The sequence below is a fragment of the Haemaphysalis longicornis genome, unplaced genomic scaffold (assembly GCF_048455015.1).
Source record: "Haemaphysalis longicornis isolate Haplotype H1 unplaced genomic scaffold, Haemaphysalis longicornis Haplotype H1 scaffold_7, whole genome shotgun sequence".
Classification (NCBI taxonomy): domain Eukaryota; kingdom Metazoa; phylum Arthropoda; class Arachnida; order Ixodida; family Ixodidae; genus Haemaphysalis; species Haemaphysalis longicornis.
The window spans coordinates 8,402,606-8,428,436 of record NW_027526422.1 but is presented as its reverse complement, the minus strand read 5'-3'; the positions used below and the strand labels follow the sequence as shown (position 1 = coordinate 8,428,436).

The 25,831-nt window shown below is 46.3% G+C and overlaps 2 protein-coding genes across 2 annotated transcripts in view; both read left to right on the top strand.

Annotated features, from left to right (window-relative positions):
• Positions 1-1,171: 1,171 nt before the first annotated feature.
• On the top strand, positions 1,172-10,723 carry Rad1 (Radiation insensitive 1). The gene is made up of 7 exons (XM_077675874.1): positions 1,172-1,403; positions 1,517-1,672; positions 2,099-2,184; positions 4,044-4,278; positions 4,590-4,654; positions 9,125-9,269; positions 10,607-10,723. Exons 1-7 carry the CDS (start codon positions 1,296-1,298, stop codon positions 10,628-10,630), a joined length of 819 nt encoding a protein of 272 aa, XP_077532000.1. The 5' UTR covers positions 1,172-1,295; the 3' UTR covers positions 10,631-10,723.
• A 2,387-nt stretch (positions 10,724-13,110) lies between these two features.
• The window catches only part of LOC144144432 (ester hydrolase C11orf54-like), a 29,786-nt gene continuing 17,065 nt past the window's right edge, over positions 13,111-25,831 (top strand). Inside the window, exons 1-3 of the mRNA XM_077675872.1 lie at positions 13,111-13,725; positions 16,384-16,482; positions 22,938-23,011. Coding sequence (XP_077531998.1) covers positions 13,662-13,725; positions 16,384-16,482; positions 22,938-23,011 — 237 coding nt within the window. The 5' untranslated portion in view covers positions 13,111-13,661. The remainder of the gene's footprint in view (positions 13,726-16,383; positions 16,483-22,937; positions 23,012-25,831) is intronic.

Here is a 25,831-nt window from a genome sequence, read left to right as displayed (position 1 = left end):
CCAAGCCCCCTGCCGTGCATGAACCGGTTGCTATAAAGGATGCACGCAGTCAGCAAAGTGTTTTTGACGTCGTGTGAACGGCAGGAACTATATGCTTATAATGATAATGCAAAGGCACAAAAAGAAAGTACACCGCCTGTGGGGTGCTAATTTGTAGCGTATGGGTTCTCATCCCATCGCGGAAATGCTTCTCATCCTATGCGCCCCGTAGTGTTTTATTTACGAAGCAGCTATAGAGTAGGATTCCTTGACTGAGGAGTCCCTCTACTGGCGAGCGGCCATAACACCTTCTGCTCTGCACAATAAAAGTTTTAAATCATCAAGCCATGCCTCATGCAGGTTCCCTCATATATTTTGTCAACACGCCTATTCATGCTTCTCTCTGTATGTCTATCTCTTACAGCATGGTATCGAACGAAAAGATTAATATTTTTACAGAAGCGGGTCAGTGATTGGGGTGATTTGAGACAGTTCATTCATTTGAATGTAGACAAAAACAAAGCAAATGAATGGTCAGGATTGTTCGTGAGGTTTGCCCGTGGAGGAAAGAAAGCTGCATGGGAATGTGTCACAAAATGGAAACATTTCCGAGTAATAACGTAGCTGCGGAGGTGCTACAAAGAAGCAATTGCTAGTTTAGCGTTTGTTATTTCTCTATTAGGGTACTTTTGCCGCTTGAGGTTAGAAATTGTAGGAATCACGTGTTGTGCCCCACGGACGTGGGTTCGATTCCCCGCCGCGCCGGCTCCTTTCCTGATGGAGGCGAAACGCCAAAACGCCCGTGTCTTCGAGATTTCGGCGCACGTTAAAGATCCCCAGGTGGTCAAAACTAAGCCGGATCCTTCCACTACGGCGCGTAAAACCCCACAATCAATCAATCAATCAATCAATCAATCAATCAATCAATCAATCAATCAATCAATCAATTTTTAGTGTGCGTTTTTATTACGTACTTTTCAATATCGCGCGCTTGAAACCTCGAAGGTACGTAGCGACAAGTGGTGTGGAGCGATGAAAGCAATAAGTGCCTTCTTCTCAAAATCCTGCTCTACTTTAATGATTTCGCATTATTTTACGATTTTAAATTAAATGATTATATAATTTTGCCAGTATGCTGCTAATAACAATGTCAAACTTTTGACAATCATGTTGCGACTTCGAAGCGTAATCGAATTCAAGCCAAGCCGTGCAGTTGACTCCATGGCGGCAAAAATGTCTCTCTTTGACCCGAGAATTTACTGTGCTTTCTGATGGGCATATGCGTTTCCAAAAGAGCATCCAGCTAGATTACAAGGATGAGTCAGGATCAGAGCGGTGCGGGCGATGTGGAATACGCGTTTGTTGCGAAACTTGACAACGCGAAGGACCTCTCCCAACTTCTCCGAGCAATCAGCATTAAAGAAGTGCGTCGTGCCGTGAGCTCTTACGTTGTGCTGCATGTTCCCCTCGCAACGTCCATCTTACTGTGCTCAGACTTTCTTCTTTAACATTCACGATCTCTCATTCTCATGAACAGGTGGCCACTGTGGAAATCAACGACATCGGCATCCGAGTGATCGCTCAAGAGGGAAAGTGCGTTCAGGCGATCGCCTTCGTCCAGCGTGAACTGTTCGAAAGCTACACGCTCAAAGAGCCGTCTCTTTCGTTCGACATAAGCCTTTCCATCTGGCTGGTGAGAGTGCTTAGCTACTTTGTCCCTCCTTGCGGTCTCTGGTCGCACAGGCGAAAATCGTTTCGCCGCGCAGTGTTCAAAAGTTGAGCTTGGCGCACATGGCATTGTGCCCTTGCGTAAGCTTTTCTTTTATTTTCTTTCTGACGTTCTTTGCATGTTATTTCAATGTTGGTACATTCCTGGCCCATTGTTCCGGGCCCTTGATTGTCCAGTCACTATTTTGTTTTTAGACCAGCTTAGCGTGCGAATTGTTTACAAACAATTGTTTTAGCCTTGTGCTGCCTCATTTAGCCCAGTGTCCTACAAGGTTCGCAAACTTGTGAGGTACAACTGTTAAATAATGTGGAAGTGTCATTCATTTTATGGGCCTTGATCATTTGCTTTGTTAAATTTAGATATTTGTTCTGTTCTTTCTTTTTTGTGCAGGAATGCCTTACAATGTTTGGCTCCACTGGGGGGCCCGTCTCAACGCGTCTTTGCTATGCAGGTCATGGGAACCCCTTGGTGATGTTGTGAGTTGGCCTTGTCAATCTAAAACTCATAATCTGTAGTTCTGAGCAAGTCACGAATAAAAATTTTGCACCGTGCTAGGGAAACTGTTAAAACTAAGGAGTATACACTATTATTCGGCCTACATATCTTAAGAGTAACAATGTTCCGAAGGTTGCAATTTTACATGCACAATTGCTGCAGTACTATTCAAGGAGCGTCCTCCCGCGAAAATTCTTGAAAAGTGTCAAGTATTAGGTGAGTTGTCGTTCATTAAAAAGGGCTACCAATAAGGCATGGCGTTTCTTCCCTTTGTGCCTCCAAAGCACTGTGGAAGTTATGAGCTTACCGGCCCGGAGCGAGACCACCTAGGGAATCTGGACAAGGCCTTTGTTGCTTTTAGATGCACACAACCTTTTCTAGCAGCCGACGCGCACGCTCCACCCAATACTGGCTGCGTGCCGGCCTTGTTAGCGTTGGCACGTCAGTTTTAGGATAGGGGAAACAAGCATTTGAAGGAATATGGAAGCCTCAAACACAACATGCTCGCTCATGACAATAATTGATTTCCATCAATGACTAGTGCATTTCTTGCATGCGGCACTGTTGCAATGAACAGGTTCCTCTGAGGCCAGGTCGCGCAGAAAAGGCTTAGCATTAGTGCAGGGTTTTGGTCACCGCTTTACGAAGCCATGCCGACGACGATCCCCAGTGCAATTTTTCACTGAACTATCATCTCCTTTCACGGATTTGTAAACTGATTTTCAGAAATGGTCCTGCTCTGGCAGGCAGGGATAAGCTTTAGCTCGTGTGGTGTATACCGATTCGTGCACGCTCCTTGCCCACTGAGCAGGGGGATGCTTGCCGCAGTCGCGCATCTAGTGGCATTTCCGCCTGCAGAGACGCTCTGTGTTTTTTAGCAGTGTTATTCGTATCTTGTAAACGACGCGCTGAATCTACGAACTCAGCTAAGCTTGTGTGAGGGATAGTGATGATCAATATTCGTCCCTACAAAGATACGCCGTGCCAGAGTGTTGCTCGCATAGACGGCTGCCCGAACCGTTGAAACCACTGGCGGCTTCCCCCAGAGCTGACAACGCTGATTGGCTGCAGCATTTGAGGGAACCTGCCAATAGTGGCGCCGTAGTCTTCAGCCCTGGGTGTGTCAGAGTCTACATCACATGTGTAGAGCTATGCTTATGTCCTTAAATGGCAATGAGAATTCACATGTAAACAAGGGAAGAAAGAACGATCTTGTTTGTTGGGCCCCGCTTTATGTATGGATGTAATATTTGGTATATGTTGTTGTGAACACATAATCTAGCAATTGAGCACTAATTCTGGTTATTTTAAACTGTTTGGATGGCCAGGTTACCACTGTGGCTGTAGGTTGATGGCCTTTTTCAGTAACGGCCGTAGTGACAATTCATAAGACATTTATGCATATATTATGAGCTATGTTTCCAGTTGTCTAACTTCTTTTGGGGCAGGGAGTTCTATTCCCGTAGGCGAGTGGAAAACTTCAAAACTTCGCTTCACGGCTGCAGCCAGCGCCCTGTCATTGGTGCGCGTCGTCCAGGCGATGTCCGCGGCCGCGTCAGGGCACCCACCATATGCGTGCCGCGTTTTTACGTACAGAAACCACTTATTACACTTATAATGAACTTCGGCTATAACGAACACATTTGGCATGACGGTGGAGTTCGTTATAAGTGGGCTTGACTGTAGTGATACTAAAACATCTCTTCCAGCTTGCAGTGAGATGTTTTGTCATTTTCATTGTGACTTTAAAGTATTTAAATGTTTCTTTTTTGTGCCATGTCACGCAAAAGAAAAGATAACGAACAGCTTGTTCCTGATTATAATGGTTCTATGCTTGCAGCCTGGAAGAAGCTGGTGTTGTGACTGACTGCAAGATACGAACCTTGGAGTCTGAAGGGGTCATGAACTTTGACTTGTCAAAAGATAGCGTGATAAATGTTGTCATATTGAAAAGTGAAAGCATCAAGGAAGTATGGTCAGAACTTGACACTTCTAGCGACAACCTAGAGGTGTTCATATCTCCAGATGACCCTTACTTCAGGCTGAGCACATTTGGAGGGGCAGGCACTGTGGAGGTGAGTCCTGGGAAAACACCTTTAAGTCTTCCATTTTGTTGCCTTCATTTTATGTTTGCTTCTTTTGTGTCATAAATGCTTGGAAAGCAAGTGGTAGGTTCCGTGCTTTTCATTTTACCACAAATGATTGTGAATCATTGCCCTCTTATGCCATTTTGTGTTTTTTTTTTTTTGACAGCGAAAACAGATTGACGTCAATTTCGTCAACAACATAGATGGGATTTCTTCTTGGCAAAAAACTTCATGCTAGAAAAAATTAAGAGCTTTTGCTTGTAGCAATTTATGTAACACTCATTTTTTCTATTATTCAGGTGTCATACTCAAAGGAGTCTGACCTAATGGACTCGTTTCAGTGCAAGAAGGAACAGAGGAACTCGTGAGTTCTCATTTTAGTTTCATCTGTTTATTGTAGTACGTTTCAGACTACGTTTCAGACTTAAGGCATCGAATGAGGAAACAGGCCCAAGCCATATGGACTCGTATGAACGAAATAACAAAGAACAATAAGAAAAAGCAGCAAATGATGGTTCATTTTTGTGCAGTTTGTGAGAATTACAGCCAGCCCTTATACACTCAAGGATCACCTATGTCAGAAACAACTGTAAGGATGGCAGTGCCGACGGGCTTCCTCCCTTTCCTTGGGCATTTTGTTCCTTCTCTCCATTGGCAAAAGGGATGGTCGCTACCGGTAGAGGTGTTGTGTTCCCTGAGCAACGTCAGGGGAACGCCTTTCTTCTTTCCTGACTGCCAAAATAGCGGAGGGGGTCAGTGTTCAAAGCCCCAAGGTAGTTAGCGCACTGTTTTAAGGGTAGGACCGGCTGAGGGAGACAAGCCAGCAACGGAATGCGCAAAATTCGTCAAGTTTGTCCAGAGCTGCGGCCGAGAGGGGTCACACCAAGACTTGCTCCTGTGGCGGTTTCTGGTTGCCTGAACCCTACGCATTTTTCTCCAACCGTGCGGCGGTTCGGACCGGTTTGACCCCCAGGCCCCTATCAGGGATAGTACCACGATACCCTTGTGCGCTGCAGCGCGCTTTAGTTGTAACCAAGTTAGCCTTTGGCTTGTTTGCGCTTCATTGTCTGCTGTAGGTACCTGTACATTCTCGTGAATAGACTTTTTTCATCATCTGCCTACCTCGTCCCGCCATCGGGCACGTCACACCCCTGTACGATGACACCACCTTACCCCGACAATGAACGGAACTTTACTACAACATAAACCTTAGCCTGTCAGCACTGTCGTAAGAGCCAGCAGCCTATGGAGCTTACGACAGAGTGCTTATTAGGCTAGTGCTGATGTCTAAATTTCAATATAAAGTTTTTTCAAATATGTTGTTAAAAAATTAACTTTTTTTTTTTACAAGGGAGGATGGTACATGTTGTTCCCTTGCAAAGTTGTGTGGCATCCAAAAGCAAGGCTGAGTGCCCAACTTGGTGTTATAATAAATGAAGTTTCCTAATGTGCACACAACATAATGTGAGCAACAGTGGTCATTTGAAATTTTGAGCCGCTTAAATTTGGTGTGATTTCGCTAAAATTGAAGGAATGGTTCCATATAATGCAGTTTCACAAGAGGTAGTGCGTCTGACGGTTTTCGGGAAATTAAGCAACTCTGTGATTGAAAAAAGATGCTGTCTCTATGTTAAGAAAATGGTAGCCAGCTGAGCTATTCCTAACTAATCAGAACCTTAAAATGTTGCTTGTTGCTTGTAGAAGACAGGGAGAAATAATGTATGATCCCGTAAAATGTAGCAATTGATTATGCTTGAGGCAGCGCTGCAGATATACTGTATAAACTCCTGCACGGGCCGCAGTTTTCTCTTTTTCAAAATTCCGGCGGTTATTTGGGTGGGTGATTCCCGTGCACAAAAAATTTTTCTCCTGTTTAAAAATGAGTCAGATTGTGGTTGCTTGCACGGCATATCACTGTTGGTGTCTTCAGAGCTGGAGGCCGACTGCTCCGTTGCACTTGCAAGGGCGGTGCACACACAACAGCGAACCAGTCAACATCACGTACGCTGTGACACTGCCTCAAAAGGGGGAGAGAGAACTCGTGGCGTGGCAGGGAAGGCATGATGCCTTTATCTAGGGAGTTTACACGCTACCTAATGGGATTGCCTGTGCCGGTTCAACGCGGCTGTGTATGCGGGCATTTTGAAAAGGACAACTACGTGGACAACTTTCAGGGGTGAAGCCCCTTTTGGGTTGGGGCTGTGGGACAGCGTCTCCTGTCGTCATTGCCGTGGTTCACCTCATGTTGTCACGGTACTAAAACACCGAGAAACTTGTTTATGCCTTGCACTAGAACATAACGCACGCTAAAAAAACACCGGGACATTCGTTTATGTCTCGCGTTAGAGAGCTTCGTGCTTCAAAGACAAGCGAATTTCACAGCAAAGCTGTATACCTGCACTGCATCTCCATTGGGAAAAATGCCAAGGTGTCAAGAATACACTTATACACTGCATGCTTCGCCCCTCACCAGGTTTCACATCAGTGGAGATGGCCAGGGATTTTTTTTTTTTTTTTTTTTTTCAAAATATTTACCCTGGAAAAAGGGGAATGCAGCCCATACACGGGTGCAGTCCTTACTTCAGATTACATGGTTATACAAAAATCATTTTTGACTCCAACGCTTTCTTATAGTTGAATTGCAGGGCCCGCAGCAGTTCAAAACCTGATAAAAAAGCTTCGCAGTCACTGCATGCTTAGACTGCACAGTCAACGAGACTTCTTTCTGAGAGGTCATAGCCACAAACCACGCTGAAAGAAGCCTGTAGTTTCCATCTGGCACCTAGATCGAATATTTTATGATAGGAGCCACAGCACTTTCTCAAAGTCCTTTCAGCTCAAAATTCTTCAGAAGAATCCCCCCCTCACCCCAGTAGACATACTCTGGACACCGGCCCACGCGGGACAGGAAGGGAACGAAACCGCACACTCTCAGGCTCGAGATCTTACCTTCCGAGCTGGAGTGGCGCCCGACCCATCCCACGGGGCAAGGTCATCCAGAGACAGTCTCCTTAACTATACCGATATTACGGAACATTACCGCCTCTGCCGCCGAAAGCTAGCACCCCCGCACCCGGAACTCACAACAGCCCAAGAGCAAGACTGGAGGCTCATACAAACAAACACATACCCACACCCAACCCGCCTGCACCTAATCCACCCAACACAAGTCCCATCCCCGACCTGCACCCTCTGCACAGCCCCAGCCACCCTACCCCACATTCTGTGGGCCTGCCCCCAAAACCCCTATCCCCGAATCACCACAGCTGAGCAGTGGAGAGAAGCACTGGCATCCCACGACAGGGAGGTACAGACCTCCCTGATCGCAAGGGCCGCCTCGGTCGTCGTTGGGCTGATAACAACGACCACCAACTTCTCACGCTAAAGACAAGCTCAGTTTAATAAAGTTTTGTCTCTCTCTCTCTTCAGCTTTGCAAATCGAAGTACCTGCTCAAGGTATCAGGGTCTGCGACAGTATTTGCAAACATGGATGCTGTGGAATCACTCGCCTCCTTATAACTTGCTTCTTTCTCTTTACATGTCACGAGCTGTGTTTAAATTGCCTATTGTGTTCGATGAGTTTCGGGGTGTCAAGATTACCATGTTGTCATAACATAATGTGTACTCACAATAGGTTCGTCTGGCTCCCATTCGTGCCAAATTAACCTCAAACACTTCCACATTTTCGCCTGACCTGTGAGCATTGTTGATTTCTTGCACATGCTCTGCATTTGCATTGTCACTGCACACTATCAGTGTTCACCGTTGCTACAGGTGTTGAAAACTGCACCTGTACAAGGAACCGAGCACAGTGGCAGCAGAAACTGTGAGCCATTGTAATTCGTAAATGCGACAAGTAATCAAGAGACAAATGGGGAGAGAAATCAGTACACGTACCCCTATGGGAGCTAAATTGAACTGGCGGTCTGAAGCCTAAGAGTCAAGAAAACAAATGCACTTACTTTATTGCATGCATGAATGAACTTTGTTTGTAAAGAATGGCTTAGGTCACGGGAAACGTTCCACATAATACCTGTTGTTTCAGGTTAACTATGATGATATTACCATATATGTACTAGTTCTCAGGCCAACCAATGATGGCAGCCTCCAGGTGCGCTTGATATTGCCACTGGCACTGGTTACCCCATGTCAAGCAGACACATTGCCACATGATTAGATGCTGTTGTGCCAGTGCTTCTGACATTGTCTCAGTCTCCAATTTGCTTCAACCCACTGCGTTTGCACAACTACACGCAAGATAGTTTGGTTCAGCTCCCAGTCTCAAAGGCTGCATTTCTGAAAGAAGAAGAGAAATGCAAAAGGGCCGATGTGTGAGAGGTTTTTCTGTGTGTACAGGAGACTGCAGGAGGTCTAAATTTATTCCTATCACTCTTCGCAACATTTTTCCATATAAGTTCATGCTTGACTTTGGTTCATTAAACCCAAATTTTTGTGCTCGACAGTTTAAGCAGTCATTCGTGTTTTCTAGTGTTGCCTGTCATATGACAGCATCCGTGGAGAATCATCTGCTGTCTGTGAATTGTAAGGAATTATAGTCATTAGCCGCAACACGAAACATGTCTTGGCAGGGAATTGGCTAAGCAGTTTGAAATAGTTCATTTATACCAAGAATGACCTACCACCAAAGTATGGCTATGCAATGGCATTGTCATCGGCGCGAGAGCAGTGGGCAGTAGACTCGATTGCTATTGTCTGCGAATCACCCATACCACGCGTGTTAAAGTATCGTGACATTCTGAAAGCATTTGTGGAATCACTCCTCTAGCTCTGAAAATCACTGCAGTCGCTGTCGTTAATTTCTTTCCGTAACCAGGTACCGACTTGTGCTGATCAAACAGTGCATCAAGGCCCTCAACCTGTCCAGCAAGGTGGCCATCCGAACGGACGAACTGGGACTGATCTGCTTCCAGTTTCTCTTACGGACCGACGACGGCACGGCCACTTTTGTAGAGTACTACGTGAGTGCGCCTTGTCTAGCCGTACTCTTGCATAACGTGTGACCCTTCGTGGCACATGACTTCTGCAATAATAACCAGCATGAAGGAAAGAAGAGCTTAGGAGAGCGCCCGCAGTCACCGGCGCATTAGGAGAAGTGTAGCAGAAGTCGCATGGTTTTTTCATGCTCATTGGGGGTCACGCTCATCAGGTGTCCTAGCAATGGCGCCGAAGGCTGGCCAACTGAGGCCCTAGGTCGCTGCGCAGCCCAGCCAGTAGCCAATGGTCGGCAGGAGGAGATGAAGCAGACAAGAGTAAAGCAAGCAATGGCGGACAAGGTAGTGTGTGCCTGCTAAACAACCACAAAGGGGCGACCTCCAAAAATGGCTTTTCTGGCTCCAGTAGAGGTGACGGTAGGGCCTCGCCTAAGCTTTTTTCCTCCATGACATCCACAGACATGTGGGCCCTTGCAATGTGGGCCTGTAGTGGGTAGTCTCCAAAGACACTTTTTGGGTGGTTCTATTGGTAACTCTACATTTTCACGTTTGCAAAATAAGTTGGCTATACAGTTGCAGTGCTTTAGGGCTTTCTCGTGTTTTGCTATGCTTGGTGCGTGTATTTTTTTCACCTGGTCGCCTCAAGAATCTCATAAATCGTCTTTGACAGCCATATTTGTTCCTTAATTTAATAGCTGATATGTAAATACAGTAAACTCAGTTGTTTATTTTAACGTCTTAAAGTTGTTTGTGGAGTTCTATAAAATATAGAAAAATGAAGAAATAAAGAAAGGAAACGAAACATCAGGTTTCGTAAAATGGGGTTTCAGCTCTACCCGAGTCCTTGCTCTACCGACTAGTATTGTTGTTACAATTTGGACAGCTTGCATGTAATTAGCAAAGCAGTATAGCCTAGTGACTTTTAGTTGTGTGGGCAAAAGCGGCCAAGTGCTTTACAGACTCTATGATAGTACTTGCCTGTACTCTTAGCTAGTTGGGGACATTACAAGCCATATTGTAAAAACAGTCTGAGCTGGAAGTTCGCATCCATGTTTTTGTCACTTTCTGAGCCACGTCAGCGCCTTTGTCAGTTTGATCATGAACGGTTGCTGCTAGCAGTGGCATATATGCAGACTGGTCACATTTTTCCATCAATGTATATCGACTTAATTTTGCTCAGTTTTCGGTGCTCTTGGAAACACTGCGACTACAGTTCAGTATGAGCAGTTATGATGAAGTTTGAGTACCTGCAGTGTAGGTGTGTATGTCAGGTATATCTCCTGTGCATACTCATCCTAAGTTGATTGTTGCTCTCCCAATTTCCTTTCCTGTTAACTTTCTATTTCGTTTTTTTGTTTTCGTAGTGCACTCCCAACCGAGATGAGTGACAAGACACGTATACGGATGCCACGAAGAATTTATTTTTCTGCGACAAATAAGATGTGTACATATGCCTTCAATTAATAAATAAATTATTTTTAGCCTGTGAGTTATCTATTTTGTTAAAAAATGCTATGTAAACTATCCTGGACTTACTGTATGCCATCCTGATACACAGTGCACACCTTTGCCACGATTTTCAGGACCCATAAACAATGCATGAGTATTAGAGCACTGCACAGGCCCGGGCCAGCCCAAAAGCCCGGGCCCGACCGGGCCCGCGGGCCGGGCCGGGCCGCCTGAAGTCGATTATTGGCGGGCCCGGGCCGGGCTCGGGCTTGAATTCATAGCCCCGGCCATTAATAGTTCCGACGTGAACTGTAGAAAAGAGCATAAAATTGAATATTCTGAGTTTACTTTTACGCGCTTCTTGATGTTAGTTGTACACATTGTTTTAAAAACATGTTTTGCTAGGTCTGATAGTCACTATACTGTAATTTTAATCACATTTCATGTACTGCATACACGTTTTATATTTGGGTGTATAACGTATCAAAGATACGGTTACAAGGAATGCCCTAGTGGGGAAGGAATTAAGACACCCTGAAGCTGTACACCTATGTCTATGTACGTGTGTTTTACGATGTCGAACCAATCTAAATGCGGCTGCCATGGCTGGAAATCAAACTCGCGTGCCAGAGAAGCGCCACCGCTTAACAACCACTGCAGGGAAAATATTTCAACGCACGCACATACTCGTGGATTCAAATGGGGAGCAAGAAATCTAAGCAATACCAGAGTCCGTCAATGCTTTTGAAAAGCATTGATGGACTCTGGCAATACCAACTTGTGACCGAGACAACCGCGTGAAATTGCCAAGAGTCTGGTCATCAAAGGTGATGGTGCCTCTCGTGAATACGAGCTATTATTACGCCAATGTGGCGTGAACTGCAGACGGTGTAAGCTAAACTACGTGCACTTTTAAACCCTTATTTTTTGCGTTTCAATTCAGTACGTGCTTGTACAGACTAGATGATCCGTCTGATTTCCCGCTACGAAAACACTGGTCCAAATATAATAAACAAATTTTCTTCAGCGTCTAAGACCGGGCCTGTTCACACACACGCAGGCCCTCCCTAGGCTCAAAAATAAATGACCGGGCCCGGGCCGGGCCCGGGCTCGGTGTCACGGGCCCGGGTCGGGCTCGGGCCTTAAAATCAGGCCCGTGCAGTGCTCTAATGAGGATATCAAAGGCTTGTTAAGGGGCTAGTTGATATGTTGAATTCAAATTTAGCGTACGTGTCGCATACTTAGACGAAGTACAGGGACTGCGGAAAAATGCAAACCATACTTTGGTCCCCGCACTGCGTACAGACCATCTAGGAATAGTACTAAAAAGTTTAGTAGTTTTCAGTAGGGCTGTGTGAATAACAAATATATGTTGCACAAATGCTCTGAATAGGTCAGGTTATTCTCGGAAGAATTGCGAATATTTACTGGTTCTGCATTGCCAGCTTTGCTTTGCGTCACTGCGCTTGTTTTTGTGTAGGTAATGATGACTGTGGTCACATGTATGACACCGTAGGAGCTCTTTAAGTCAACATATAATGTTGCATCTTAGAAAACCGTTGTGAGTATAAGCGTCGATCAGAGGTGGCATAGTGTGCTGCGACAGTCATTGGGACACTTTAAGAATTTTTCCTGAGCGAACCGCCGCTCTGTTCGCGCTCAAACTTCACACGAAGGTCGCATTTTGTGGTTTAGTTTGTTTGACTCTGGGAACAACGACGGTACTTACCTGTTTATCCTGAAAATAAATAAAAACGATTTTCACCTGTGGGAAAATGGCGGCGATTTGGACGTGCGAGCCCGAAAACCGGGTTTTCTGATCGTCTGTTAGCTCATTTCTAGGTGCATTTTCTGATCGTCTGCTGCACCATTTGGCTCCGTACGTGAATCCCAAACATGCGTTTTACTGTGCAGGTGGTTCCGTCGTTCCAACATCAACTTGCGCTGGCTCGCACGTCCAAACCAGCCGCCATTTTCCCATAGGTGAAAATCGTTTTTATTTATTTTGAGAATACACAGGTAAGTACCATCGTTGCTCCTGGTATCAAACAAAATAGACCACAAATTGCGACCTTCGTCGCAAGTTTGAGCGCGAACAGAGCGGCCGTTCGCTCAGGAAAAATTTTTAATGTGTTCCAATTATGGTCGCAACACCCCGTGCGCAAACCAGGAAATGAGCCAAGAAATCGCGGGTGGTGATAAGAACGCGCGTCGCGGCTGGCTTTCTTCCTTGTTTTTTAATTCGTTGCTGTATTGTTTTTTGTTGCTCATTTTGTCGTTTTCTCTGCAAATTCAACTAGAAGACGGCGGCGGCACTTCGCAAACATTCACCGTTGCGAAACCGAAACAAGGCAGAAAGGAGCATTCTCAATCTGTACCAGCCTTGGATGGGCCACGGGCAGACCAGTAATGCCAGTAAGTAACCAGTCCCGTACGACTCCGCAGGAAAATCGAACTCCGGATCGCGTCCCGTCCGATGACTGTCCGGGACTTGTAATCGGGGAGCATCCATGTCGGGGAGGACCGCTGCTGCCATCATCATCATTGTTGCGTCTACCGTCGCGGCCGACCAGTTTCGCCCTGTTCTGTGGTTTCGCCGGTTTGATTGATCGAACTGGGCCGTCTGCTGCCGGGGTGCCGGCAGTGTGCAACAAGTATACCTCGTTTCGTCGTTCAGGGCGTACGCAACTCGCTTTACTCGTTCGGCTATCGGTGTGTTTTCTCCGAAAGTGGCCGCCACTCATTCTCCGCCGATAATAACGGGACATGTCCGCAGTGCGATAAAGGCGTTATCGACGGTCGGAAGAGTCGGCGGCCGCCTGTGTTTTGCACACGCGCGCCGGTCTCATCGCAGCTGCCGCATCGTTGACCCGCAGCGACTCTCCGGGAAACGGCTCACCCAAGGGCGCCGGAGAAGCGATCTCTTCATTAGAGGCCCCGCGCTTGTTGCAGCCGCGTCGCCGCTCCCAAATGCCGACGTCAAAAGTGCAAAAGCACCCGCTCCACCGGCCCAGCCTCGACGAGGTCGCCAAAGGTGAGCCCCGCTTTCGATGGCATATCGATTGGTCTCCGTCCGCAATAATGACGGAAAGAGGTCCCGGCCCGCGCGTCTGCTGTCGCTGATAATTGGCGCCTGCTGAAGGTCATTTTAGGATTTCGCGTGGTGTGCCACGCAAGCTATGGGCTGCGAAACGCGCGGAATTAGTAGCAAAGTTAAGCTTCTGCAGTGCGGCGGGACCAGTGTAGTTTCTGAAATCAGCTGCCGTGGGTCAATTTTCCTCGCACGTCTTGCACGTGTAGTGAACGGCATGATCCGCCGCGATATTTCACGCGCCGAGCTTGCATTCCTCTCTCCAACCCTCTCCCCCGTAGTGTCCGCGTTTCTGTGAACCATCCAATAATGCGAATGAAATCTCGCCGAACGAGGTTTGTCAAGTCGGTGTGGACGGTATTGAATGACAGGCGTGCTGCTAACTTTTCAGTGCCATGACGTAAATGGCTTGCGAAACACGGCTATTTTTTGCCGCGCGGTTACTTTCTTCCCTTTCTTTCGCTTGTGCAGTGAGTTCACCTGTGGATGGAACGTTTTCGTTGTACCCGGTATATTGTTTGCTGGCGCAGGCGGATTGTTTACACAGTGGGGAGCAGTCCCGTGATCGATCTGTATACGTATCTGTTTTTCGCGTGCGTATATATATCTTCTGTGAGGGGATCCCAAGGCCGGTAAATGAAGTGTTTATAATGCAGAACAGCACTACGGAATGAATTCTTGCGTATTTGCAGTGTGATGGATGGCATCACTCAGTACTTCTAGATACACCTTGCACTGTAGTCACTGCTGAAAAGACACCAATTTATAGAAGGTACGGTTAATGTTCTCTTGCAGGGGGGGGGGGGGGGGGGTACACCCATGCATGAACAATGTATGTAGTACATTTTACAAGGAATGCCTTCCTACTTGGGTTGACCTCCTAAGCAGATGCCGCTAGTCAATAGTTTTTTTCGTCATTTTGGAACTCGCACAGCCAACTTGTCATATATGTGGCTCGGTGCTTCTCACCTTCACTTGTTGCCTAGATCCTCAGCACTGCAGTTTGCTGTGTGCAATTTAGAATCACTTTTGCTTCGCAACGAACAAATACCAGATAAGGTGAGCTTTCAGCTGCATACTCACCTGCAAGCTTAATGTTAACAAAATGAAATCGTGAAACATTCGAGAATTATGCACACACACATGTATATGTATATAATATATGTGCTTATGGCTGGAGTTGAAAATGTATGGTAGCATTAATTCAGTTGTTAGACTTGAGTGAAAAACTCCAGCTCTACAGTAATGTTTCTAGCTTGTGCACAATTCAATGTATGGACCTTGGTGCACTTTAAAATGCATTCAAAAGTCTTATTTTCCACTTGAGTGAAAAAAAAAGGGAACGGGGAAGCACAAAAAAAAGTGTTCTCTCTTTAGCGACATTCAGAAAAACAATGCTTAGAGCATGGAATGCCACTTGGCGGGGTTCACTTGACTGACAAGAATGCGACAGTGTTTCGGGAGAAAGTACATTTTTGTCCTCAAGAAGCCAAATGGTTTCTTTTTAGAAAGGCCCTTAACGAGGTTAGTCAAATTCTTATTTTCATACTATTGCAAAAGACATTTAGACAGAGGTGCTCTGGTTTTTCATGCTGTAGCATATCTACATGCCAAGAAGTGGCACTGTCGAAAAAGGATCTCAATTATTTTAAGAATCGTGCATAGTAATGTGACACGGGCAGAGGCATGTGTTTTTCAGTTGCGGTGATGTTAGGTATCTATGTCTTGTTTTGTATTATTCAGTTGATGTCTAGCATCTGTCCCATCTATATTCTTCTCCTGTGTTCTCACCTCTTTTTTTTGCACTAAATAAGCCTTATCCCAGTACCAACTTGCCCAACTGTCCACTCACATTAGTGTATCTGCTGCATAATACTTCATTACATGGGCATTCGTGTGTAATGCAGACACAGTTGTATCATCGCCCCCCCCCCCCCCCCCCCCACCTTGCTCTTTGTATTTTTTTGATGACTTATATCTTAACGACTGCGACCTTGTTATCTCATAACTGCCTGGGGTCTTGATTACTAGAACGCATGCTTTAAGTACTATTAAACCTCGTTATAATAAAGTTGAAGGGGAACCGTAATTACTTCGTTATAGCCATTACTTCGCTATAGCCAATGTCCATTTCTACCGAAAATTTACATGCAAGAGAGGATATACTCACCACCTAAACTCACAGCAGCCCACAAAAACAACAAAAACAAGCGAAAAAAACAGCAAAGAATTGTGCCATGCACTTGCAGCCATTTTAGTGTGCTGGAGTTGGCAGCCCTTAGCTAGCACGAGTTTTGAATTACCACATTGTAGATGCAACATAGCCCATCGTGCACTATCTAAGACAGTGACCTGACAGGTACCAGAATGGTCTGTAAATGCTTGTTGTGAAGAAAAAGGTTTGTTATGCCTATTGCGAGGAAATTTCAGCTTTGTTATAACAAGGTCTCGAATATATGGTGCGCATGGGAATTTCAAGGGGAATTTTGGTTGCTTCGTTATATCTATTAGTTCGTTATATTCCGTTTCACGATAACAAGGTTTTACTGTGTATGGAAACCAAGAGTGTGTTTTCTCAAATTGTTGTTCCATGTTGCGCAGTTCTGAATGATGGCCTGAAGAGCACGTTTGAACATGTGGAAGTCTCCGTGGTCGACTGCCCCAACCTGAAGGACAAGCGTTTCACCCTTGCTTCTGAAGGTAAGGAGGGATTAGTTCCTGGTGTGGGCAATCAGAAAGCATTGATTTGCAGGCTCAATAGCAAACAGACGTAAAACATTACAAAAACAGAGGAGCCTTTCAAAAGCAATGGTTGGACTTCGTTAAAAAAGAGCAAATCTAAAAATATGAGCAAATATTGCGATAGCCACAAGCCTATTTACTGGAAAGATGATATAAAGAACTCTGGGAGATGTGCTTGAGTTGCTTGACTATCATGAGCAATTGAATTCAACTCCGAGACGAGATAAAAGTCTGACCAGCAAAAGCAGCCGAGGGTTTCACGAGTGCACGTAAGGTGTTCCATTCTGAGAAGCCTCTCCAGGGTTGCAAGAAGCTTAGCGCAGCAATACAGGTGTGCCTGTTATCAGAGCCGTCAATTGTCTGCCGGTGCCATTGACGCGCACTAATGAGGATGCTGTTGGCATTGTGCCAAGGCAGCTGCCAGGCAATGAGTGGGGATGAATGCAGAGCTGGGGGGAAAATAAAGAGGGAACGACACGAAGGTGACAGTTGGCTAAACGGGCTTTCGCAAAAACACTGAGCAGGAGTCTAGACGCCTCCAGGGGGTCTGTCAAGTTTCGTGGCAATTGTACGTCTCGAGCGTGCATTCTCCTTCCCAGAGCTGGCTGGCTTCACAAACACACGTTGTGACGGGGACAAAATGTTAGCATTTGCGCTGACGAATGATGCTGTTTAGAGAACTTTTTTTTTTTTTTACCTGGAAACCACATTAGGGAGGGACGTGAATACTCTTCAAGCTGGTTGTAGTGAAACAATGGTTATGACAGACCCATGTACGATTAACTGTGGTACACTTGCAGTTCATTCAAGAGAACTTGCTTTCATTTGCAAAACCTCCAAATGTTTAGGCATGGTCACATGGTGCCTGCGGATGCAAGAAAGAAATATTATATTGGTAATGTTCATAAGTAAGAAATAAATGGGGCTGAAATTTTATATTGGAGAGTTCTAGTATAGGTGGTATTCATTGAAAAGTTTAGCTGTTATTTTCTGCGCTTGGCAACACTGGAAACGGCCATAGACGTGGCCAATGTGCCACGGACATGGTGTGGCTCGTGCCACTGCACCCGCACGCCGAAGAAAAAAAAAACACCAACGTGCATCGTTTGCTCGTTTCAACCCTGTCTCAATGGTAATGTCAACAGAGATGTCATTAATCGCACACAAATTGAACTCGAGGCATTACGTTGGGTTCGGTTGGGTACAGTTTGGAATGTCCAACACAAATCATGTGCTTAGCACGGACAAGTACCGCTATCCCGCAGAGCCCGACATAACCAGTAATGGTGCACTCACGTGGTTGCCTACATGCATGCCTCACCAGTGAATACAGTCAAACCCGATTATAATGAACCCCGATAGAGCGAATTACGCTATATATCGAACAAACGCAAATCTGTTACGAAAACTTATGCGAAGCATATTCATTATAACGAAGTTCACATCGGATACATCGAACTCGGCGTGCCTACAATTGCCACCGAAATGTGTTGTCTCGGAGTGGCGATTGAGGTGCTGATTGGCCATGATTGAGATGTTAAGCCTCGCATAGACTGACGTGACGCCCGACACCTTCCGTAACTGTTTCCGACGCACGTGATACACGAAGGAGCCCATGCAGCCAGCGAGTCTGGACCGAGACGGCATCATCGGTGACCTGCTGTGCCGAAAGGAGTGTCCTCAGAGGATTTTCTGAGTGTTGACGACGATGTTGCCGTCACTGTGAGCCCCTCCAGCGCACACACCATCGCCGATGTCATGGCAGCTGGTGCTGCTGAAAGCACTGAAGAGACTGAGGATACAATGTAAAGCCGTCTGATGCTTTATGAAGTGCTTTTGCCAGCCGACGTTCTCCGCCAATATTGTTTCGATATTGAAGGACACGTACTTAAACTGGTGCAAACGATGTCTCATGTAGAGAATGCGGTGCTAGTTGGTGCCGCCATAACGAAAGTGAAAACAAAAGTCACCCCTTTCGTGCGAAGTAGGCAGTTAAAGGGGCCCTGAAAGGCATTTTGAGCACACTAAATGAACTAGCGCAATCGCTAGATTGGGTCGCCAACGTCACCTGTGCCAAGTATTACTCTTTTACGCGCAGCGGAAAGCTCACACTTTTGTTGCAAAGTTTGTCGCTTTTTTCTCACCCTTTCCTTCGTGTTTTTGGACGCCGCCATCTTCACATGTCTACATCATCGATTCCCAGATGTTCGTCATGAGCTAGACATCCTGCTATTGGGCGGCTTTTTCACGCACTTCCGGCAAGGAGATGAGTTGTCTGCTCAGCGTCGGCTCGCCGGCTGATCTGCCAGCGGAGTGCCGGAGTGCTTTGACATTTTACGACAAACGAAACAAGTGTAAACAAACGCTTAACCGTTTGTATTGAATGCAACACGGCCATAACACAACGTGGATTTTATCTTACGTGAGTACGTACCATAAAGAAAGTCCCGTGGCACTTCTTTGGTGCAATCGCAGAGAACGCCCTGAGCCGAATGCCCGGGTTTGACGCGTACATTTTATTCAAGTTCAAAACAATCCAGAGATGCGTTTCGAACGAACGCAACGTCACAACATGCGTTGCAAGTCTGAACCGCGATTGACAGACGATGAGTTGCCTCCTCCTGCCCGTCGTAAATTCGGCACTCACCTCACACCCGGTTTGCGGGGACGTGCAGCAAGTCACAACTCTGGCGCGCAAGCGAGAAGGCTTTTAGCCAGGCACACTGCACATACCCCATGCGAGGTTGAGTGGTACGTCGTTCGAGAAAGATAATCCAAACCATGGGAAGCACTATCCACCCGCAGAAGTACAATGTCGCATTTCATCGCGAAACGAACGCGTCCACAACACACAGGAGGCGATGCACACACACACACACACACACAGCTTCGGTCGCTGCATTGGCCTAGCTGCAAGCTTCGTTCGGACAATCAGCGATGCTACGACGATACAGAGCTGCGTGAGGACGACGTGCTAACCACTTCACGTATTTAAGAACACAGGGGCAAAGAACTAGGTTCATCGGAAGCAAAAAATCTTTCCTCCATTATAGTGCCTGAAATATACTGGCTAGTGTGCCGAGGGCGGGCTCCAGGCGGGCGCCGGGAGCGATGTACGCGGCCGTCTGCCGCTTGGGGCGCTGCCGTGCGGGAGTGTGCGCGTTCATCCGGCCCGAGCAGATCGCGCGGTTACCTCCGAGCTGCGTAGCAGACGGCAGCGGCAGAACTTTCCATTCCCGCTTGCGACGAAAGCGAGCGAAAGTGACGGGAATTCTGTCGCGCAACCAAAATTTGTCCCGACCATTCGACAAAAACGATCGTCGCGCGACAAAGCGACGGAATTCCTGCCGCTCTCACTCGCTTTCGTCGCAAGTGCGAACGGGCCTTTATGAGCAATCTCCGCCCCACATAAAACGAGCTCTTGCTTGTCGCCTGAGCATACAGTTGATATCTGACTACGTTACACTGTGCTTGCCAGTGTATTTAAACGATGTCGCTAGGTTTGAAACGTACGCGCTCGGCGTGCAGCTTTGTAAACGCAAGCGGTTTCACATACGCACGCTATTTTGCTGCTAATAGAGTTTTAGTACAGCGTTTGTGGCCTTTGCATACGCTAAACACTAAATTTTTGCGTCCCGCTACGTGACACCGCGATGGGAGTTTTAGTAGAGCGTCTCATCAGTTTTGCGTAGCGACACACTAATGCATACGGCGCCATCTGTCAAATGTTTTCCGAAATGTCTCGCCGGCTGATCTGCTAGCGGAGTGCCGGAGTGTTTGGACATTTTACGACTATCCAAACAAGTGCAAACAAACGCTTTCCCGTCAGTGTTGAATGCAACACATGGGTGCAGCTTGTCAGAACACGGGTTCTCGCTGATCGAGTGCAGCGTTGGTTTGCTCTTCGCCTTCACGTTCATCGCCGCTGATAAAGCGATCCGATCCGGCGCGTTTTGTGCACGGGTTCTGTGTCGGTTGAAAATGTCTTTTTTCACATGCCGCCGGTAGTAGGAATTACAACCACCGCAAAATAACACCCGGCACCAGCGGGGCCACATCTGAGACCGCGCTTTTTGGATAAACAGTGCGCGGTGCACCAAAGGGAACGAGCGCACGATTCTCCCCACGCGGCTGCGAGTTCGCCGCCGATACCAACTGCAGCCCTGCAGCTACGTACACCGCGAAAGGGCAAGGCCAGGCCGCACACATGCGGCCAGGTCATTCTTTCGCTTTTCCAGCATGTGTCCATGGTGTCTACAGAGATGAAAAAGCCGAAAGAGCTGGCCCGTAGCAGACGGCAGTCTGTGGGAGCGCAATAGCGGAAGTACGTCACCGCTGAGGAGCGGAGCATCATGGGAGGGGAGGCCAACAGCGAAGAAACAGTTGAGAGGAGGAGGAAATACGGCGCGACGATGATGCGCGGTTTTCGATTTACGATTTCTCAGCTAATACTCATCGCTTTAACAAAATTCTTGCAGGAGGAGATTGCTAATACATTGCTTTATTTGGTTACATGTACATCCATGCATCGGCGGAAGGCATTTCAGGACCCCTTTAAGGGGAAAGTATCTTTATTGCATGCAATAAATAGATTGTTTTGTGTAAGGTAATAGTATACTTTATGTGTTCGTTTCGTTATGTGGGAATGGCAGGGGGGGGAAGGGGGGGTCCCGCATATTGCGAATTCGTAACAAAAAATTCGTTATAGTCTGGTTTGGCTATATCGGATTATTGGATATATCGAACTGATCGCGGCGCATATTAAAGTTCGCTATAACCAGTGTTGACTGTACAAGCTATAGTGTGTAACATTTTTTGTAGATGTTATGAGTGGTTTACAATAATGTATACACTTTAACATAAGACCTCTGAAATCAATGGTCTAACAACAATGCAAAATGGAGCATCGTAATGGGGGTGATAATTACTGCTAGTTCATTAGCTTGAACACGTCGGCATTAATCCAAATGCGGAGTACTGCAACCACCGAGAGCACACCGTATTAGACCCACCGACGAAAATTCTCCCTATTTGACTTTTGAGTCAAATAAGGTTATGGTGTCGACTCAAAATAGGGTTTTGAGTCAACACCAGAACTGTGTCAATGCCCCTGTTCTTTGATTTCTGTCATACATACAGTGTTCAAATTCAATTGTATTTCGGCATCATTCATTACTGAGGTGGCTTCAAAGGCAGTTATAGTGAAATGCGTCATGCCGTTCTTGCATATTGCAACAACACTGCTCCTGCTGTCTTTCCTCTTGTAGGAAATGCGTTGAAGCTCATTTATGTTAAAGGGCCAACCTGGCCATCTTTGGGAAGGGCAGGTGTGTTGCTTTGTTGAAGTACTGAGTTGCTTTCAACATCAATAGCAGCATGACACCTGGCCCCCTCAATACCACCAACATGCAGACAAGTCGTGCACTGTGATGGCATAACAGTTCGGTGAAACTCAACTTTCTTGTTTTCTGTTTTTCTCCCTTTCAACGCCTGTCCTCACGGTGTAATCATGTGCTACTCAACTCTCGAGTGCAAGGCCCTCGGCTTTCCAATGCAAAAAACTGTACGCAGATTTTAATGCTCGTGTACTGGCATAGATCTAACTATGGTTTTTTGCAGCACGAAAAAACGGGAACCGACATTTCGGTTAATCACCCAGAAACCTGAGGTTATAATAGCCAGAGAATGTGACACATAAAAAAAAATAAACAGTGTACCATCTTGTACAGTTATGTTTATCAAACATTAAAAACTGCATTTCAAGATAATCTTAATAGTGGGTATAAAGAAATATGCTGTATTGTCACAAGTTGTGAGACTTTGTTGCTGTCTTCATTCAATAACACGGTAAAAGGTTTTTTGTTAGTAGAACCATAGTTTATGAAATGTATTGCTATCTTGGCTTGAGGGCTATGAGATGCAATTTTTTTTAATTTGTTCGTATTGATGTGTGTGCATGTGTGCAAAAAAAAAAAAAGAAAGGTAGGAAGTGCTGATCTCCTTATGTATAAACAATGTTGACGTTCGTCTGGTGTAGTAGCATAGCAATAATTAGCTTTAAGATATCCTTTCTCAGTTGTAACCAAAGTACATAGTTTCAGCCCACAGAAACTATCTTCATGTTTGTCTCATAATTAGTTAAAAGAAAGCTCAGGATTTATGCTTGCAATTATGGTTCCAACTTACTTTATGTGGTTATTAAATTTGAAATGTGTGGTCATTGTTCTTTGGTTCTGGCTGCTTAGTACTGTCACTACTGTGAAGTGAATTGAATGGTTGGTATGCATGCAGACGTTTAGATCATATACAGCTCATGGGGTAATTGCAGGCCAGCAACACTGCAATCTCTATCTCTCTCTTCATGTGTATGTGTATATATATGTTAATCTCCCACTCTCTATCTCTTTCACCAGGGATATGTGGCAAGCCCCGGCTGGCAGACGTAGGTGGGGTCCCGTACCTAGTTCCCATTGTTCAGAAAGACAAGGTAAGGCCGATCGATGCACGATTATGACAGCACCAACCTTGTTCATTTGGACAGCTTTTGCAATAACAACCCTCAATGGTTACTTGAGCCTCCATCCTTACTAGACAACAATTTACAGGTTCTAGAACAACCGTTAGTGAACAAGAGCCTTTACCGAGCAGAAAGTTCACAAAACTATTGTACAAAAGTTTTTTTTTCTTATATATATATATATATATATATATATATATATATATATATATATATATATATATATATATATATATATATATATATATATATATATATATATATATATATATATATATATATAAACCTTACTGATATTCAAAAGCCACAGGGTGTTAACAAGCCTCTGCAGAAGCTGCAGGTGCACGAAAATGTACAAAAATGCTCAATGAAAAATATAAGCAAACAAGTGACTGGTAAAGTAGGTAGATGAGAATTGTTAGGTGCACCTGACTGCTTGGCTGCAAAGGAACAAAATAATTCAAGCCGTTGCCCCTTTGAGTTTGAACAAGACATAAACAATGTGGTACGGGTCTGACTCGTATAATCCTCCTCACGTGGCTGCTGTGTAGACGGCGCCGGCGTGAGAGGCAGGCAAGAGACAAAGGCAACAGACACCAACCTTCAAGGGGGTTTATTCCCAAAACCCTCCCCTAGCTGGCCCCGTCTTCTCGGTCATCAACGGGTCCTGCGTTGCTCGAGCGGACGGAGTCATTCGACTCCGCCGCTACCGGTGGACGATGGTCGGTCCAGGCTGGATGGGAAGACGCCGGGTCGCTCAGCAGCCGCACACCGTCTTGTCCTCGCTTGTCTCCGCAGCCGCCTCCCTGCCGAAGCAACTCCGAGTTCCCCGCTCCCACACGCGCCGGTGGCACCATCTCGCGGCGCGCAAGCGAATCCCTCCATTCTTGCCATCTTGTTGTGCAATCCCGCGCAAGCCGCGTACCGACTCGGGATCGCGGGCAGCCACAATTCCCAAAACAAACATGCATTTTCCGGTGAATGGTGCAGTCAATTTAGGCACGGAAATTTTTTACAAATCCTGAAGGTTTGGAAAGCCAAAAAATTTTATGCAAGGAAGATGATAACCTTGTATATGTTGCCTGCAGTTTCGCTTGTTTCTTCTATAAATATAAAAAGACTGCAGCTTGCAAAATGCATGCCAAATGTTTCGTTGAAATATTTCAAATGTAGTGTCCTTGATGTTTTACATATAACATAAAATTAAGGTCTAATCGACCAGATTTAGGGGAAATCCCCAAGGTGGAGTAAGTTTTGCGAAGGAAAGTTTGACATCCACCTCAATGCAGCCGTACGGCTACAAAGGAAAGCTATACAGTAGACTCGATAAACGGATCTTCAAGGAACCGAAAAAATTAGTTCCGTTTAACAGGAGTTCCGTTTACCGAGATCGATGTATGAAAGCGCAAATTTATGTGCGTACACACTATCAATACCATTTCATGGAACTCGAAGCATCAGAAGGTGAATGCAGCTGATAGTTTTTCAGAAAGCATGAAAACTAAAAACTAAAAGAGGTTTATAGGCACAGCACTCACAAAGTTAATTTGGCAACAATGAGTCCCTGAGCATCAAATGCATCAAATATGTTTGTTTGAGTCCTTGCAACGGCATCTTCACGGAGGCTAGAGGCCTCAACTTCGCCAGTGCTTACGAGCCACCGAATGTAGAAGACGGCAACGCGGTAATGAAGCGCGAATAGCACCACGATGGCACGAACGAGGCAATAGGAGCAGAGCCCCGTAATCTCGCCGTCTTAAATCGAGACCATACGACTGGAACAAGAACTGTGATGTTGCATTCGTTGCGCTATTATGGCTGACCACTAACGAGATGAGGCTTACGAAGAGGGAGGAAAAAAAAACAATCACGAAATAGCCGGAACCGTAAAAAGTTGATTCTCATGCCAATTGGTTTCACAAGAAGTTCCATTTCTGGTTCCGTTTAAATGGTGACGTGGAAACTTTAGTTCCAATTACCGAGAGTTTTTTTACGTTATCTGAATATGAAACCAACCAACTTACTGGCTACTATTCTGTTTAAGTGGCAATTCCGTTTAAGCGATTTCCGTGTATCGAGATACTACTGTACAGCTTTGTCAGCAACTTCGCAGTTGAAGAAAAAATTACACCATCTCCCCGAAGGGAACTATGTGGTGATGCAAAGCATCTCGAAGTTCCCAACCCCCCCCCCGTCGCGCGCGCGGCCGCTTTCGGGGTGTGGTTGCGTTGATTAGCGGCATCCGGATCCGCTTGGCAACGCTGGCGTTTCGAAGCAGCTTCTCGTTGGCGAACCGCATCCGGATCCGCTTGGCGACATTGGCGTGCTGAAGCGGCTTTGCTTTCTCGCAGTGTGGGATCCGCTGCTCGACGCTGGCGTTTCGAAGCGGCTTCACTTTCACCAGTTCGCTGACAGAATTGTTGGCGTCCATTCAGTTCATCGGACAAGCAGCAACTGAGGGAGCGGCGCGCGGAGAGGAGGAGAGGAGGAGAGGAGGAGCAGCGCGCACGCTATCGCACAGCTGGTGGGGAGAGGAGGAGCAGCGCTATCGCACAGCTGGCGTGGAGAGAGGGAGAGGAGGAGAGCGGCGTTATCGCACAGCTGGTGGGGAGAGGGAGAGAGGTGCGGACGGACGCCGACGGACGGACATAGCCCCAAGCAAGAGATGCTTTGCATCTAAAAATTCGTCCTGGTCCAGGAATCGAACTTGGGACCACCGCTTAACCGGAGCAGTCGCTCTACCAACTGAGCTAACCAGGAGGCCAGCCGTTTGTAGGGTCTGATTAAGGT

Coding starts and splice junctions, on each gene's coding strand:
- Rad1 (XM_077675874.1), top strand. CDS start 1,296: ATGAGTCAGGATCAGAGCGGTGCGGGCGATGTGGAATACGCGTTTGTT. Junction 4,655..9,124: donor AAGAAGGAACAGAGGAACTC/GTGAGTTCTCAT, acceptor TTCCGTAACCAG/GTACCGACTTGTGCTGATCA. Junction 9,270..10,606: donor CCACTTTTGTAGAGTACTAC/GTGAGTGCGCCT, acceptor TTGTTTTCGTAG/TGCACTCCCAACCGAGATGA.